Source organism: Balaenoptera musculus, chromosome 15 (genome assembly GCF_009873245.2).
Source record: "Balaenoptera musculus isolate JJ_BM4_2016_0621 chromosome 15, mBalMus1.pri.v3, whole genome shotgun sequence".
NCBI lineage: Eukaryota > Metazoa > Chordata > Mammalia > Artiodactyla > Balaenopteridae > Balaenoptera > Balaenoptera musculus.
The window spans coordinates 46325902-46344078 of record NC_045799.1 but is presented as its reverse complement, the minus strand read 5'-3'; the positions used below and the strand labels follow the sequence as shown (position 1 = coordinate 46344078).

Below are 18177 nucleotides of genomic sequence, written 5' to 3'. Positions count from 1 at the left end.
ACCAAGTTCTTCTTTTCCTTCTCGCGTTGTCATTCACGGGATGGCACTGTTCTTTCTAAGCATCTCCACTGTGTGGATTATGCACAGAACACAGCCGGGCCTCACTGTACACCCCTAGCCTGGCAACCTTCTGAAACCAGTTTTGGAACTGGCAATATTTTTGCATGAATCCCGATGCACGTTAACTCTTAAAGGAGATGACAACTGTCCCCACAAGGTCCTTCTCCTTCTTGAACCTTCTTTCCCTCTGCTTCCGAGACACTGCATTATCCACATTTCCTTCTACTTCTTTAATAGAGACTCGGCTTTCCTTCATGCCTGGGCCACCCACAAGGGTTTGGTGCCTGTCTTTTTTGGATTTCTTTTTTCTCTCTCTCACCGTTTGTTTGTTTGTTTTTTTCATTAGAATTTCATCTAATCCATTCACTACTATGGAGATTGGCAGCTCCAAGTGGTCAAGGACTGGGTCTTGCTTATAACTCTTGTATTTATTCCTATCACTTACTTATTCATTTATTCAAAAATATTTATTATGTGACAGACACTGTTTTACTGACTGGGGACACAGCAGCAAATAACAAAAAAAATTCCTGATTTCACTGAGCTTAGAATTTATCGGAGGTTTCAGAGAATAAACAGTTTAAAGACATAAAATATGTAATATGTCAGGTAGTAAAGTGCTAAGGTGAAAAAGAAAGCAGGGAAGAGCAATAGGACTCCTTCTTGGGGGGGGGGGTCCTCCAGTTAGAGGTCGCACAGCAGGGGGCGCTGCAAGCAGAGGACTGGACAGAGGGAGGGGTGACCCCAAGCTTCGAGGACGGCTGACGGGAGAGCACCCCAGGCAGGGCAACAGCAGGTACGATGTCCTGGGTGGGAGCAGAATCCGTATGTTTCAGCAACAGTAAGGAAGCCACGGTGCTGAAGTCGAGTGAGCGAGAGAAAGCACGGAAGGAGATAAAGTCAGACAGGTAATAAGAGGGGCTGTGAGGGGAATCTTATAGATCTGGAGGGTTTAGGAAGTGAGGGATATGATCTAACCTGTATTTTTTTTTTTTTTTTTTTTTTTGTCGCGCCGGACAGCTTGCGAGATCTTAGTTCCCCGACCAGGGATCGAACCCACGCCCTTGGCTGTGAAAGCGTGGAGTCCTAACCACTGGACCACCAGGGAAGTCCCAAACCTGCACTTTAAAGGTATTGCTCTGGCTGCTATGTTGGGAAAACTGCGAAGAGTGAGCATTATGGAAACCAGTTAGGGAACTACTGTGTGATCCAGGTGAGGGGTGATGCTGGCTTGGATGCCAGTGGTAGCAGGGGAAGTGGGGAGGTAGAGCTGAGAGGATTTGCAGAGAATTACTAATGAAGTGGGAGAGAAAAAGAGGCATGGATGATGCCACGGTGTGTGGCCTGACGACTGGAAGGTTGGAGCCACCTTGTCCTGGAAGACTGGCGGGGAGGGCCATGAGCTCAGTGTTAGACATGCTAAGCTTGAGATGCCTTTTAACTGCCCAGTGGTGATGCTTGAGGGCGGCAGTGGACACATCGAGCGGGAAGCCAAGGGGGAGGCTCAGGCTGGAGATTTGTAAGAGTTATTCACTGACATCTGGTGCTCACGGCCATGAGGCTGGATGTTCAGACAAGATAGGGCACGTACAGGGTGGTATGGCCATAGCCCAGGCTGGGTATTCAGATGAGCAAGAAAAAAGGTTCAAGAACTACATCCTGTGGCCCTCCAATGTTTAGAGGTTGGCGACATGAGGAAGGATTATTGAATAACACTGAGGAGTGGCTGCAAGTGGAGGAGAAAAACCTCCAATGAGCAGCACTGACCCTGGTACACGGCTGGAATGCAAATGAGTAAAATTCATTAATATTTGAAATAATTTAAATAAACTAATAAATGTGGGTCTCCAGCCTAGGTCTTTTGACTCATGTCAAGGACTATTTATCTGTAGGACTATTTATCTGTAGAACACCTTTTCTGTGGTTAGAATTGGGGGAGGGGCTTGGCATACACAGTGAATGAAAGACTATCTTTGCCCGTAGGAACTGACATGAGGAGCTGACACAAGAAAACTATGCACTAATATCCTTCAACAAAAATGCAAGAACCCTTTACAAATTTTTAGCAAATTAAATCCAGCAATATATAAAAAGGACACTGTATCTTGACCAAGGGGTACTTTCCATAAAAAAAAAACCAAGGTTGGTTCAATACCCATAAATCCATCAATGCAATTTACTATATTAATAGAATAAAGAAGAAAAACCATATGATGTTCTTAATAGAAACATGAAAAGCATAGATAAAATTCAACTCTCATTCATGATAAAAAAAAAATAATTCCCAGCAAACTGGGAATAGAAGGGAACTTCCTCAATTTGATGAAACCTTCGAGGGAAAAAAATTATGGCATAATTCATGGTAAAACAATAAATGTTTTCTACCTAAAGACCTGAAAAGGCAAGGATGTCTATGCTCACCTCTTTTAGTCAACATTTTTAAAGGTCCTAGTCATTACAATAAAGAAAAATAAGAGAAAGAGAGGAAGAAAAACGAAAGGAGCATAAAGATTAAAAAGAAGTAATGTAATTTTTATTCACAGATAACATGATTATGTACATGAGAGATCCAAAGGACTTTAACTAGAACTAATAAGTGAATTGTGAAAGGTCACTGGATACAACATACTCTCCAAATAATTGTATTTTTGAATGTTAGCAACCAATAATTGGAAAATGACATTTAAAAATACTATTCATAATGGCATCAAAAACGTCAAATACCTAGAAATAAACTTGACAAAAGATACGCAAAACAACTATACTTAAAACTACCAAACATTGCTGAGATAAATTAAAGGCAACCTAAATAAACGGAAAGATGTACAATGTTCATGGATTGGAAGTTTCCATATTATAAAAATGTCAAGTCTTCTGAAACTGAATTATAGATTCAGTACAAAACAAATAAAAATTCCAACAAGCTGCTTTTATAGATATGGACAAGCTGATTATAAATTTACATGGAAATGAAAATACATAGATTAGCCAAGACAATAATAATAAGACATATTACCTGATTTCAAGAAATACTATAAAACTATAATAATGACTATAACATAATATTGGAACCAGGATAGACAAATATATCAACAGAACAAAATATAGAGTCCAAGAATAGAATCACACATATATGATAATTGATCTGCAATAAAGGCAACATACCAATTTTATGGGGAAGGAAAGTCTGTTTCAATAAAGACACTGAAACAACTGCATAGACATATTGAAAAGTGAACCTTGACCTCTACCTCATACCACACACAAAACTGAGATGGATTATAGATTGAAATATTAAAGCTAAAACCACAAAGTTTCTAGAAGGAAACATGAAAAAATCTTTGCAACCTTGGGTGAGGCAAGGATTTTTTAGGGTACAAAAGGTACCAACCAGGGACTTCCCTGGTGGTCCGATGGGTAAGACTCCACGCTCCCAATGCAGGGGGCCCAGGTTCGACCCCTGGTCAGGGAACTAGATCCCACATGCCACAACTAAGAAGTCCTCAGGCCGCAACTAAAAGATCCCACATGCCACAACTAAGACCCGGCGCAGCTAAAAAAAATAAAAATAAAAAATGAAAGTACCAATTATGAAAGAAAAAAATAAATTGGATAATAAAAATTTTAAAAATTCTGCTCATCATGAAAGTGAAAAGGCAAGCCACACATATTCCACCAAAGTGGATATATCCTAAATGTCCATCAACAAGAGCATGAATCAAAATTTGTGGCATATTGACTCAACAGAATAGTCCACAGTAATGAAAGGAACAAATCTATAACATCATGGGAATGACCCCAATATAATGCTGAGTGAAAGAAACAGACACAAAGAAGTTCACACTATATAATACTATTCAAAAACAGGTAGAACTAATCAATTTTGACAGAAATCAGAATAGTGGCCACTTTTTGGGGGGATTGGTGATTTCTGGGGGTCGGTAATATCCTGTGTTTACATCTGGGTAGTATTAAATTGTCTACTTTGAGGGGCTTCCCTGGTGGTCCAGTGGTTAAGACTCCGTGCTCCCAATGAAGGGGGCGTGGGTTCGATCCCTGGTTGAGGAAGTTCTGCATGCTGCACGGCGTGGCCAAAATAAATAAATAAAAAAATCGTCTGCTCTGAAAACATTCATCAAGCTGTGCATTTACAATTTGTGACCTTTTCTTTACGTTACATTTCAGTGAAAATATTTTTTAAAAGTAAGAATACAGACGATTCGAACAACACAACTGACAAACTCATCCTAATGGATACATACAAAATACAGTCGCAGAAGACATATTCTCTTCAAGCATGCGCAGAATTTTTTTTTTTAATTGACCGTATTCTAGGCCAAGGATATAGCCTGTGGGACCTAATTCCAGCCTGGTGCCTTTTTTGTATGGCCTGCAAACTTAAGAATGGTTTTTACTTTTTTCAAATGGTTGGAAAAAAATATTTTGTGACATGACATTATATGAAACTCAAAATCAGGCCAAAATACAGTCTTACTGGAACATGGCCACTCTCTTCACCTGTGTCTGCTTTCACACAGCAATGGCAGAGCCGAGTAGTTGTGACAGACACTGCATGGGCAACAAACACTAAAATGTTTACTACCTGGTCCTTTAAAGAAAAAGTTAGCTAGGCCCTGTTCTAGGTCACAGAGCAAGTCTCAAAAAATGTCAAGGGGTTGAACTCATACGATCCGTATTTTGTGCCCAAAAGAGCTATTAGTTAAAAATCCACAGCAAAAGGAAAACCAGAACAAATCTCTATGTTCAGAAATGAAGAAATACTTCTAAATAACTCAGGGGTCAACAAAAATACTGAAATGAATATTTTAAAATATGTTAAGCTAAATAATAATGAAAATAGTGGATATTATAACTTACATGTTGAAACAGTACTCAGAGAAAATGTGTAGGATTAAATGCTTATATTAGAAAGAATAAAGGCTGCAACTGAATGAGACAGGCATTCATCTCAAGAAATATTGGAAAGCCAAAAGAATAAAATAAACTTGAAGAGTAAAGGGAAAGAAAAAAAAGGCAAAACTAGGCATTAATGAAATAGAAACACAACAGAGAGAATAACCAAGATCAAAAGTTGGTTCTTTGAAAAAAGTCTAATACAATTAATTGATAGGTCTTTGGCAAGATGAATCAAGAAAAGAAGAAAGTACAAATAAATAATATTAAAAATAAAAGGGGGACACGACCACAGATGCTTAGAAAATGTGTACAGCTTTTTATGCCTATTCATTTGGAAATTTAGATGAAATTGTTAAATTTCCAGTAACATACAACTTAGCTAATATAGATACAAGATGATATATAAAAACCGTAATTCTATAAGCTTTAAAGTAATTGAATCACAGTGAAAAAAAACTATTTTAAAGAGGAAAAGCCATCCCAGATAGCTTTAGTGGCAAATTCTACAAAACCTTTAAAGAACAAATTATTATTTTAGAGACAATTCCAGTGTATAGGAAAAGGGAAACCAAACCCATTCATTTTATTAGGCTAGTGTAATCTTAATAACAAAATCAGGAGCCAATCTCACTCATGAACATGCATGCAAAAATCCCAGCAAAATTCTAGCAAACCAATTCAATAATTTGCAAAAAATAATAAAACATCATGATCAAGTTGAGTACATCCCAGGAATATGTGTGGGTTTTCATTAAAAATCAATCTATATACTTAACTACATTAGTAGTAGAAATGAGAAAAGTCAGAGGATCACCTCAACAGATGTTGAAAACTGTGTTTCATAAAATTCAAAATGCATTTATGATAAAAAAAAATTCTTAGCCATCTTGGAATAGACGGGAACTTCCTTAATCTGTTAAAGAATATCTACTAAACCCTACAGAAACCACTAAACTTAAGGGTAAGACATTAAAAGCTTTATGTATGTATGAGAGAAGAATGTCCCCTTGATCACATCTATCAACATCTGTGCTGGAGATCCTTGCCAATACAATAATGCAAGAAATAGAAATAGGAGATTATGAATTAGAAATGAAGAAGCAAAACGGTCATTATTTCAGATGACATGATTATATTCACAGAATCTCCAAAAGAATCTACAGAAAACGCTCCGAATTCATAAGAGGGTTTACCAAGGTCAATGGACACAGCATAAACAGAAAAATCCTACTGCATTTCTATCTACCAGTAACCAATGGTTAGAAAATGAAATGAAGAGATACTATTTACAACTGCATAAAAATATGAAGTCCAGAGGAATAGATCTAACAAGGAAAGTATACAGAAATCTTTAAAACTTCACTGAGAGACGTTCCAGTGGTCTAAATATAATACATGGAAGGATGTATCCGTTCATGGACCAGAAAACTCAGCATTTGTTATTTCCCATCCCAGACCGATCTGTGGATTCAACACACCGTATCTGATGAGCTGCTTCTAAAATGTATATGGGAATCAGAGAGGCCAGGAAAAGCTAAGACATTCTTAAGGAAGAACAAGGTAGGGGCTGGCCTCATTTTATAGCAAGTGACACCATAAGCTGTAGGAAGCAAGACAGTGTGACAGAGGCCCACTGGACCCAGTGGAGCTGAGTGGAGGGGCCTACATGCAGGAAGATTGTTGAAAACTCATCTCCCATGCTCACTGGGACATACTGCCATGTGAGGGTGGGATACTGACTTATAAGATATGGTATGTCCTTGGAACCAGGGACCGATACATGGTGGCCTTTCTTCCGTAACCAGAATACTCACATCTAGGTATAGCGGGGGAAGGAGAGTGCCTCTCCCATTACTCCTCCTGACCCACATGTAAGTTTTTTCTTTTGCTCCTACAATGCTGGTCTCTGATGTTAGTTTTCAGTATGAAAGGGAGCAGCAACCCTACCAGAAGAAGGCACTGTGGTTCCCCTCAACTGGAAGGGGAAACTGCCCCTGGTTATCAGGCTCCCCAGATCAGCGGACAGCAAGGTGGTACAGGGAGTTCTGGGGTGGCCTGGGTGACTGGCTCTGCTACACAACGGGGATGGGGAAAAGGGAATCTCCTGGGCACCCCCTCCTGCTCCCATGCTCAACGGGAAATTTAATGGAAGACTACATCAAGTATTAGGCCTAATCATAACCTCAATTCATCACTTCGTCCTTGTTGAGCATGTATATTCACAACCAACTAAAGCTTCTGCATGATGACCAAATCCTGGAGATTAATAAGATTTTCCAAGACTGCTGACAAACTAGATTTCCTTTCCAGCTGCAAATTAGGAGATGCATGTGGAGCCCCTCTCATGTGCTCCGTGTTGAAAGGAAGAACAGCTGTGAGAGGAAGCACAGAGCTAGAAAGTACAGCCCCAATGATTTTCTCCTCATCAGGCCCGGGTCCAGTCCAAGGCACTTTCACAGCCAGGTTCTCTTGGCCAGATCCCGTGAAAGCAGAGAAGACTCGCATCTGCAGAGAAGTTCCTGCTGCAACACTGTGCAGCCTAACAGCACAGGGATGCACCCAGCTGCTGGAGCAAGGAGAATCCTTGGGACACACAAAGTGATCGGAAATCTCCATTTGATTTGTGGGAATTAATCTTTCAAGGACTCAGTCGAGACATTTTGGATAATCAACAACTGAGGTCTGTTCCAGTTCCTCATGGATGACCTCTAGCTTCCAGAACTGGAACACTGCCACGAGATCCAGGCCTGCTGAGCCCCAGGCTGTGCTGGAAGCTGTAAATGCAGAGTCTGGGTGGTGTGACTTACCCAGTTTGGTCAGTTATGCCTCCCTTTTTAAAAACTAAAGGCATCTGTTCATAACAAAGATATGGCCACGATTTTTGTGCCCAGCTCTTTGACACTGCTTTTCTCATGTAAGAGGTGGGTGACTTAATCAAAGGTCTAGGATTCCGCACATATGCCTGTAAAGTGTACACAGTCCTCCATTAATAAGCCTCTGCACACAGGTGTGACAACTAACACTCTTCTACTCAGAAAGAGATCGACGCTACTCGGATTCAAATTCTGGACTTGGTTTGGCTACCCGGAAACCAAGTTTGCTACACCTGCACCAACTGTGGACGTATTTGGAGCCCAGGAGCAGTGTGGTCTGCCCTACTGCCCTCACAGACTGGCTGCAAGGTTCAAATGCTATATTAATAAGTGTGGTGCAAACAGTACTGTCCTAATGAGAGGGAATGTAGAAGAATCATATACTTTTGAGATAAGGGTGAAAACTTTAAAAGAAATATAAGGTATGTTTCTGAGAAGGAGAATGTTTATTTCCAAATATTTTAATCTCTATATATGTATAAATATGTTCTCTAAATATCAGAAGATAATTTTTGGAAAAAATGGATAATCAGAGGACTCTCAAATTTTGCCTGAAACTTCTGAAGAGTACACAGAATCTTTCTAGGCTGAAAGGGGCAGGGAGATCAGATTTCATCTGTTTCATAGTTACATATTTGCCTGCTTTGAGGGCTATAGAGGAATACAGAGAAATAAGTCACGGCTCTTACCCACAGGCAGTTTGCACGCAAGATAAAAATATGTATTCAAGAAGGCAAAAAAATGAAGAGAAAAAAAGAGCTTTAGGGTGAGTACAGACATAACGTTCTGTAGCCAGAGAGAGTCCTCTTCTAGCTGAGAGAAGCCTCAGAAGCCTTCATGTAGGAGGAGGTCATGACCGTGGGCGTCAGCAGAGACTGGTGATGGGAGGGGAGGTACACCCCAGGCAAATAGCGTAAGACGGGAAGGAAAGGGTGAGGGGGGGCACTGGCTCTCTTTGCTAAGGCAGCTTCCCCACCACGTACGTCAGGAGGTGTTAATCCAGCTGAGCATTAGTTGGTGTTGTGTGAAAAGACGTGCCTAAAAGGTTACAGATAAATAAAGAGCAAGGGTGTCGACAGAACCGGGCAACGGCCTGCACGCTGCTGCCGAGGGGCTTCCTGGGTAAGTCAGAGGCTGGGCACTAAAGGAGGTAAGGCAGGAGGGAAGCCTAGACTGTGGACTTGAGAAGACTGTAAAGCTCTGGAATCGGTACCTTGGGAAATGCATGGAGCATCAGAATCACTGAGAGATACAGGAAAATACTGAAGAACAGCCGGGGGACCCAGCTGACAGCGGACTCTGTGAACGCCCAGCAGAAATAACCAGCTCGTTTTCACAACTCATTGCTGCTGTATTTGCCCACCTGCAGCCTCTCCACCCTCTCCACCTAATGTCCTGGGAATCCAAATGCAGGCAACACAGAGCACCAGGTAAATTTTCTACGTTTATTCATGAGATGAAAAGGCCACGATGAAAGCATGCTCTTCAAGTCTGTACGTGTCGCTAGGAGATACAACCTGGTAGAGGCCACAGAGCTAACCTGGAGATGGTCTTTGCAAACTAAGTGGTCAGGAACCAAATGCAGAAGTCAGGTAGGGAAGAATGCATGTCTTTATACTCGGAGGGAAAAGCCACATTACAAAAAGATGGGAGTAAAGCAAGGGCCTGTGAAGTGAAGAGTAATGGCAATAATGACCACAATCTCTATGAACAGAACTTTGTGAGCTGGAAAATAATGTTAGAATAAGAGGTCAGGAAGGAAAGACACGGAAGAAAAGAGCTTCTACACACGGGCGACTAGGCGTGCGGGGAGACGCCCATCCCCCCAGAGAAGCGTCTGGTTACCTACCCCGAAGCCAGAACCGCTTCATCACCGACGGGGATGGGGACCATCCCTGGAGATGTGGTCCTACAAGGCTCACATTAAGGGGCAGGCCTTCACGTCCACGAACCGAGGCACCAGGGCGGAGCAGCCCCACCACCGGGGACACCACGTGCCTTGCCCCGAATCCTGCCTACGAACCGAGGAGAATAGAACCTATTTGGGGGCGTTTCATGAAAATTGCAAACAACACAGTTTCTCACGTTTCTGACCAGATCCCCAAAGTCAACCTAAAACAACCAAAAAGTTATAATGAACAATGAGAGAATCAAGTGCCAGGCTGGAAATAACGAAGGGCCAAAATGAGAGGCCAAAGGGAAAGGAGTGATTTCTGGGCGTGGTTATTCACAGGGCTGTAGGCACCAGGGATGCTGGCTGCACAGACAGACTGACCCTCACAGGGTCATCTGTGCGTGAGCGAGGTCAGACCGGTGGTTTCTCAGGGCGCTTCTACCCCCGGTGTCTAGGATTCCAGGACCTGCCAGTTTCCCCCTCTGGGAAGCTCATGATCCCACGATATGAACTTCTGAACTGAGAGGGTGTGTTCTGGCCCTGCATTTGTGCCTGAGATGCCAAAGTGGGTGACAGATACATCGGTTAAAAAATTGCATTCAAGTATAACAACTTTTCCGTTGGAAAAAAAAAAAATATCAGTTATGTTATTTGTCAGAAAGACTGAGAAGTCCACGGACTGAAAGTTTTATAAAAAGTAAAATGTGTTAAATTCCAAGCACTTCTCATGTGCTCCATGGTCCAGGGTGGGATGTGGAGGGGGAGGCATGGCCCTGTCCTCCAGACATGCACATACGTGTGTGTGTGTGTGTGTGTGTGTGTGTGTGTGTGTATTTTATATACATTTTACTTCTTTTAGTGTTTGCCCTTGAGTTTGACATATACATTTATAATTAATCCAAGTCCTCTTTCAAATAACACTTACTGCTTCACAGGTAGTGCAAGTACCATATAACAGAATATTTCTAATTCTTCCCTCCCATCCTTATAACACTGCTGTCATTCATTACTTACCCATAAGTTATAATCACTGAATGCACTGTTGCTATTATTGTTTGGAAAAAACTGTTATTTGTTAGATCAATTAAGAATAAGAAAATAAAAGATTTCAGTTTACCTTCATTTATTCCTTCTCTAAAGCTCTTCCTTTTTAAAGTAGATCTGTGTTTCTGATCTGTGACATTTTCTCTCTTTTTGATGAGTTTATTGTAATATTTCTTGCAAGGCAGGTCTACTGGCTACAAATTTCCTAATTTTTGTTTGAGAAAGTCTTCATTTCTTCTTTCACTTTTGAAGAATACAGAATTCCATGCTGGTGGTTTTTTTCTTTCAACACTTGAAATATTTTACTTCACTTGCTTCTAACTTAAATGATTTCTGGCTAGAAGTCCAATGTAATACCTATCCTTGAACCTCTATAGTTGTTATTTTTTTTCCTCTGGCTTCTTTTAAGATTTTCCCATTGTTTTTGATTTTTGGTAGTGTCTGTTTGGGCTGCTTTAACAGAGTACTATAGACTGGCTGGCTTATAAACAACAGAAATTTATTTCTCACAGTTCTGGAGGCTGGAAAGTCCCAGAACAAGACGTTGGAAGATGGCTGGTTCATGGACGGCTGTCTTCTCTCTGTGTTCTCACAAGCAGTAAGGGGTAAGGGAGCTCTCTGGGGCCTCTTTTATAAGGTCACCAATCCCACTCCTGAGGGCCCCACCCTTATGACTTAATCACCTCTCTACCCCTACCCCTAAATACCATCACACTGACGGTTAGATTTCAAAATATGAATTCTGGGGGGTGGGGGGGCACAAACATTCAGTCTGCAATGTGCAGTTTGAATGTGATATGTCTAGGTGTAGATACTTTGGTATTATCCTCCTGGGTGTTGTCTACGCTTCCTGGATCTGTGGTTTGGTATCTGTCATCAACTTGGAAATTTTTCACATATTATAATTATATATTAAAATATATGTTATATAAAAATATCTTTAAGTTATAATTTCAAATATTTCTTCTGTTCCTTTCTCTTTCTTTTCCTTCTAGTATTCCCATTAGGGGTATATAACACTTTATAATTATCCCACAGGTCTTGAATGCCCTGTTCAGTTTTATCATTTTTTCCCTTTGCATTTCAGTTTTGATATTTCTATTGACATGTCTTCAAGCTCACAGTTCCTTTCCTCACCTGTCCAGTTTATTCGTGAACCCATCAAAGGCATTCTTCTTTTCTGCTACAGTGTTTTTGATTTCTAGGATTTCCTTTTAATTCTTTCTTGGAGTTTGCATCTCTCTGCTTCCATTACTCATCTCTTCTTGCATGTTGTCCATTTTTTCTATTAGAGCCTTTAGCATATTAATCACAGTTCTTTTAAATTCCTGATTTGATCATTTCAAAATGTTTGCCATATCTGAGTCTGATTTTGATGCTTGCTCTGTCTCTTCAAACTGTGGGGTTTTTTTTGCCTTTTAGTATGCCTTGCAATTTTTTTGTTGAAAGCTGGACATGATATACCAGGTAAAAGGAACTGAAGTAAATAGGCCTTTAGTGTAAGGCTTTATGTTTGTCTGGCTGGGAGTTAGGCTGTGTTTATGGTTTGCTGAAATTGTAGATGAAGGTGTCAGAGGCTAAAGCTTCCTTGGATGCCTCTGTTTTTGACTCCCCTGTTGTGTCTGGGTTTCTCTAGAGACTTCATGGATAAGGTCTCAGATGTGCAGTTCTTTTGGTTGTTTCCTGTTACTATACAAAAGTCTGGCTGATGCCATGGTGAGGTGTGGGGGAGAAGTGCTCCACGGACCTGTCATGAGGTCCCTAACCCTAACCCTAAAAAGCAGTCCCGTAATCAGTGAGATGGAGCTGCGATAAAAGAATTCATGAAGAAAACTAGACAACAAAAAACCCAACTACAATAAACAACAAACCAATGAACTTCAAGTACAGCACAGAAAGTACACCTCTTGTTCTGGGGCGGTGGGCCTGTGTCCTGCTTATGGAGGAGTTCTCTACACTCCTGACACCCCAGCCTGCCTTGCCCAGCTTTGGCCGAGGGTGCGTGCAGCCGCGTGCAGGAGATTTGAAAGGCACATGCGTGTCTGCCGAGGGGTCAGAGAGCGGGCATCGTGGGCCCGAAGGCCCTTCCTGCTGAGGTCACTTGGGGCAGAGGATGAGAACTGTCCTACTTTTTGACACAAAGCGGGCTCTTCCACTGGCCACTCAGGACACATTTACACAGGCTGGCTCTGGCCAAAGGAGGAGGATAAGGCAAAAGCAGGAAGATGTATTATCAAAGACCAACTGAATAAAAGGGAAAACAATGGCAACTTTTGAAGAAAATCAATTGAGAAGGAATTCTTAATAGCCAAATTGTTGTGAAAGATAAAACAGGAGCTATGAGTTAATAATAGGCTATAGATTTTTTTCCATCTGTACTGAGGCTTATCTTATAAATAAATGTTCCTTATTATTCTGTGGCAACTGTTTGTGGGTGACTCAGATAGTCTTTCAAAACTGGACAAAAGGAATAATATAGATCTCTTGTATCCAGGGAATTCCTCAAATTAGGAGTGGCCATGAATTAGAGAAGAAATTTGATTTTGATACAACATCTGCAAATGACAGCTGCCTTTTCACAAAGTTCCCAGTGTCATTCCTCTACTTTAAAAACTCCCAATAACGATAATAATAAATTACCAAAACAGAACATATTGCAGTAATCCACTTAAAAACATATTTAGTGAATTCTGGTTATTCAGTATTCTCAGTTATCTTTTCAAAATAAATGATTCTTTACGTATTCAAAAACTAACAACTTACTTTCCCTGAGAATGTCCCAAAGTATTTTAAAATGTATGACTTAATCTCAAAAAGGTTATTTGGTTGGGGTTGAGATAAATAAGAAAATTGCACATTTGAAATAAGAGGAAATTTACATAACCATGTTGCAGTCAAACACATTCCCTTTATAATAAAGCCACGCTAGGAAAAGATTTCCTTCCAAACACAGGTGCCAACACTGGCTCCTCTTGGCCTCACATGTGCAGATGCTCTTGTGGCTTCTGGTGCATCAGCCCTAACTAGCATTTTGAGCACTTACTCCAGGGTAAGGTCCTGGGCTAGGTGTCATTCTGGAGAGACACACACACACACACACACAACAGCTGCTGAGCCTGCAAGGGAGTCAGAAACTACCTCAACGGCAGCTTCAGGGCAACTTAGGGAAAGGATGGGCATCTAGGAACACGAGGACCCAAGGAGGGCCCATCCTCTTTAAGGGGTGCTTAGAATCCCCAGAAGGACTGTAGACACCCTGGTCCCCAACCTGAACGTTACACCTGAGGAAGTTAAGGTCCAAAGACATTAAGAGACTTGCCCAAGACACCCCCCACTGTGGCAGCACAGGAACTGGAACTTTGGGGTCCCCAGCTCCTATCCTATTACTCTCTCCTGCCTGTGCTTCTTAGAAAGGACTGAATCATCACCTGTTCTCCTCCCAGGCCCATAACTGCCATGGCCAAGTAAGGAGAGTCTAGATGATGTTAACATGTTTTTCGTTTACAAAATGGACACTGGTTGGGGTGACAAAGAGGACCCTTTCCCACAGCTTCCTCTTGTCTTAACTGCTCCTGGTCAAGGCTGCTTCGGCTCATCTACCCTTTGGTCAGATAGTCACCAGCCAGTCACTCATGTGCCTGGAGAGAAACATGACAAAAATGCTAAAACGTACCCTCACAAATTCATACAAGCCAATGTGCTGAGTACCCGTACTGTTTCCAATTACTGGAAGAAGGAAAGTAACACGGGTACCTCCTACAGTTTGGAGGCTTTACGAATCATTTTTCTGCAGGACAAATTGGGCGTTTTAACAAAACCTGTAAATCACTCACATTCTGCCCCATGTGTACGTCTTCTCTGACTGCTGACTCAGTAATACAAGTAGGAAAAACCACAAGTCTGACAACAGCACGTTTCTTTTCCGTGACCAAAGGCTACGGTGTCCACATTTATGGAGACAGACTTATCTTGAAAGTAACCTAACAATGATATTACGTTGCTCAGCACACCGATTTTTTTAAAATGTATCTTTTAAAAAGTTCAATGAAAAGCTCAAGAAGGGAGCAGACCCTCTCAGATGCCCGCCTGACACGAGCACAGCCGTGGTCCTTCGACATACCGTTTTGCAAAGGCTGTATTATGAAGAGGAGGCGGATTCTGCCAGGCACATAATTTGTATATTTAAGGGAGGTGTATGGATGAAAAAGCAAAATATGTTAAATTTCAAAGGCCTTGGAAGCAGTGCTGTGTGTGAGCTTGTATTACAAACAGCCTCACATTATTACACAGGCTATTAATGAGGCCCAGTGAATGAAAGTACAATTTGAATATGCATGACTCTATCCAGTGAGCAGGACTTTTGTGTACTGATGAGGTTTGTGTTTTTTTTTTCCCCTCCTAAAGAAGGATTAAAATTATTCTTAGAGAAGTATGGCTACCCAGAGGCTGGTAAAGTGTACTCAGACCACAGAGTCACACCACGTTCAGATAAAAGATACAGGTCCTCCACGGACAGCTCTGATGCTACCTATCATTTTGGAAACTCGTGCACAGCCTGCCCTCCCGAGAAGGAGCTTCCTCAACTTCAAGCGGTTGCGTCATGACAATTTCTAAGCAAAAATACTGATTTTGGTAGCGATCCCTAAAAGTAGGCAAGGTTAAATAAACCTTTCAAGTACAAAGCCTTCCCTTCCGTGGTAAGGCGCTCTGGTTAAAATACTGGGGAATGGGTAAATTATTGCACCAAATGGCTGAGAATTAATCTCTGCTGACTAGCTGTAATCTAACGAGGCGTCTGTGTCCCCGGGAGCCCGCAGCGCGTCCCTGGCGGTATGTGCAGTGTGTCGAGTCTGCGTGGCACCCTTTGTCCCCGCTCCCAGGCGGCCTTTCCCCTCATTGTCCATAATATCCTCATGCATCTGGGACGCGTGGAATGCATTCATACTAACAGACTTACCATTGTTTTCTCTCCGAAGCTTTGTTGAGCAAAGGCTGCATCGTGGTTACTGATAATTATATTGCTTAATTAATCAAGACAAAAAAAATTTGCAAATCATTGCCTGGTTGCCAAGCAGGGAGATAAAAAATGACAACAATACAAGCTGAAGCAATATAACAAAAGTAACAGCTATCTGATCAGAAATTCTTATATAATGAAGCTATTAATGCTAAATCGGTTAATGTTAACATTGCTCCAGGTGTCTCTACTTAGATGCGAACAAAAAGGCTAACATTATGGATATAAAAGGCCAAATGTTGCCATGGATTCTGTAACCTGATAGAGAGGACAGCCTTTTCATTTGATTAGGGAATGCAATTTAAATACCAGGGACCGAAGCCAAACAAACAGACTTTCCCTCCACAAGCCTCTCGCATTCACCCTGGGGTCAGTGGTTGGTGAGCAAAAGGTCAGCCACACTTGCCCTGGAAATGTCTGGATTAATTTTATTACATTGTAATGGTTTGTCCTTTAAATGTGGGGATAACACTAAATTTCCAGTTGGCCATTATTCTCTTCTTCCCTTTAGGCTTTTTGAATTGAAGTATTAAGAAAACGATTTGCTCGATTCATCTTGTCAGAATTTATGGCCAAATTTATAAAACTTACACATTTTTTTTAAAGAAACTTGTTTTCATGCATTATAATACCTTTTCAAAAATCACTTTGACACTATGAAGTGAACTCAAATACCTTTTATGTTCTTAATTTACTATAAAAATAAAAGTGACATTTTTAGGACATTAAATGACATTTTAGAGGGCCGTGTTGAAGATGAACTAATAAAGCCAGTTAATCCATACTAAATATTAAAGAAACACATTCTCCAGTTTTGAAAGCTACAGGATACTAAATTTATTGGTTGTCTAATATTAAAATTTTCAGTTTAATTTTTTAAATTAATGTCCTTCATGGACACACGCAAATGTTATTAGCACTAAGAGCCATTTTCTTATACAAACATGAACACTTCGCATGCACAGAGACTTGAACCAAAGATAGCACAAATATTTAACATGAAGAACTTCGGCATCTTTGCTCCCTGAGTAGAAAAGAGGGTTCCCTTTATGTCAGGCTTCTCACCAGCCAGAGTAGGGGCTTTTCTGAGTTCAGGAGTTGACTTGCACTGTCATTATTTATTCTATTTTCATGGTAGTAACAATAACAAAAAATAATAATAGCAATAATAATAATAATTATTATTATTATTATTAACACTTAAGTAGCTTTTCCTCTGGACCAGGCACTGTTTGAAGCACCTTCCATTTCTTAGCTCATTTAATCCTCACAACTTGAACACTTTAGATTAGGTTATAAATCCCAGGAAATCTTTACCTACTATTTTTAAAGCTTAAAAATAGAGAGTATTTAGAACAGTAACTTATAGCTCCTTCAGGAGGACAATTTGGAATGGAAATGAAGGTTGTATTTAATATCAAGCTGAAATACACGAAGTCATTTTCTTGAGAAGGAGAGACAATACACTAAATGTCTAATTGAAAAACTAAAAAAAAAACCCAAAAAACTCGCCTTGTATCAATAGTTGCAAATAAAATCAAGTCATTGTATCAAGCACTGTTAAACCACCACTAAAGGCAGGGTAAAGATAGAAACGGAAGCCAATCCAGGTTCCGGCACTCAGGCCCTGGATGGTTCTGGCTGTTCCCGTGATCGATGCCAATGGACCCGGCTGAACTGACGGGTGGCAAGGCACGTCCATCGTTAGAAGCCCCGACATGGGCCAAGCCATGGAGGCCCAGCTCTTCAGGACTTTTCCGCGATCCTTCAGGACTGACCCCCGTTAGCAGCAGCAGAGGCAAGGCTGGATCCCGTACCCACAGCTACGCACAAAATGCTAGATGTGACAAGGGGCTCATTCAACTCTTACTGTTATTAATCAACATGCCCCAAGTTCTAAATGACAATTTCTTTAAATTATAAAATCTTAAAAATTAAAAACATTTAAAAAACCATACGTGTCCTTGCATTATAATTTTCAGAGTCTCAGTAATAAAATACAGAATTCTGTGCTCCTGATGAAAGATTCTTTGAAAATCCCAATTCATATTTAATTCCTATTTAGCATGTGTAATTCACATACGTGTAAAGTGGCCCCTTTAGCATACTGGTATCGCTGTTTTTCAGTAACAGTGAATCATATGGCAAACGCTTGTACGACCCAGAAGAATAACGCGGTGAAAACATACCTCGGGTTTCTTCGTTATCGCGATAAAGAACATGTGATTCTTCATGGGGTAGATGATGATTGAAACGTCTCCGAAGGCGGTGGGGATGATCCCCCTGCGGTAGTCCCGGGAGTGTTCAGACCAGATGATGTGGACCTCGTCATTCCCCAAGTGACGGAGCTGCAACGGCAAATTGGCTCCTTA

At 41.0% G+C, this 18177-nt stretch overlaps 1 protein-coding gene across 2 annotated transcripts in view; it reads right to left on the bottom strand.

The window, feature by feature from the left end:
* The window catches only part of RALGAPA2 (Ral GTPase activating protein catalytic subunit alpha 2), a 282520-nt gene that overhangs the window by 76892 nt on the left and 187451 nt on the right, over positions 1-18177 (bottom strand). For both annotated transcript variants that reach the window (XM_036825221.1, XM_036825222.1), the window contains one exon: positions 17995-18153. In XM_036825221.1, the coding sequence (XP_036681116.1) occupies positions 17995-18153 (159 nt within the window). The remainder of the gene's footprint in view (positions 1-17994; positions 18154-18177) is intronic.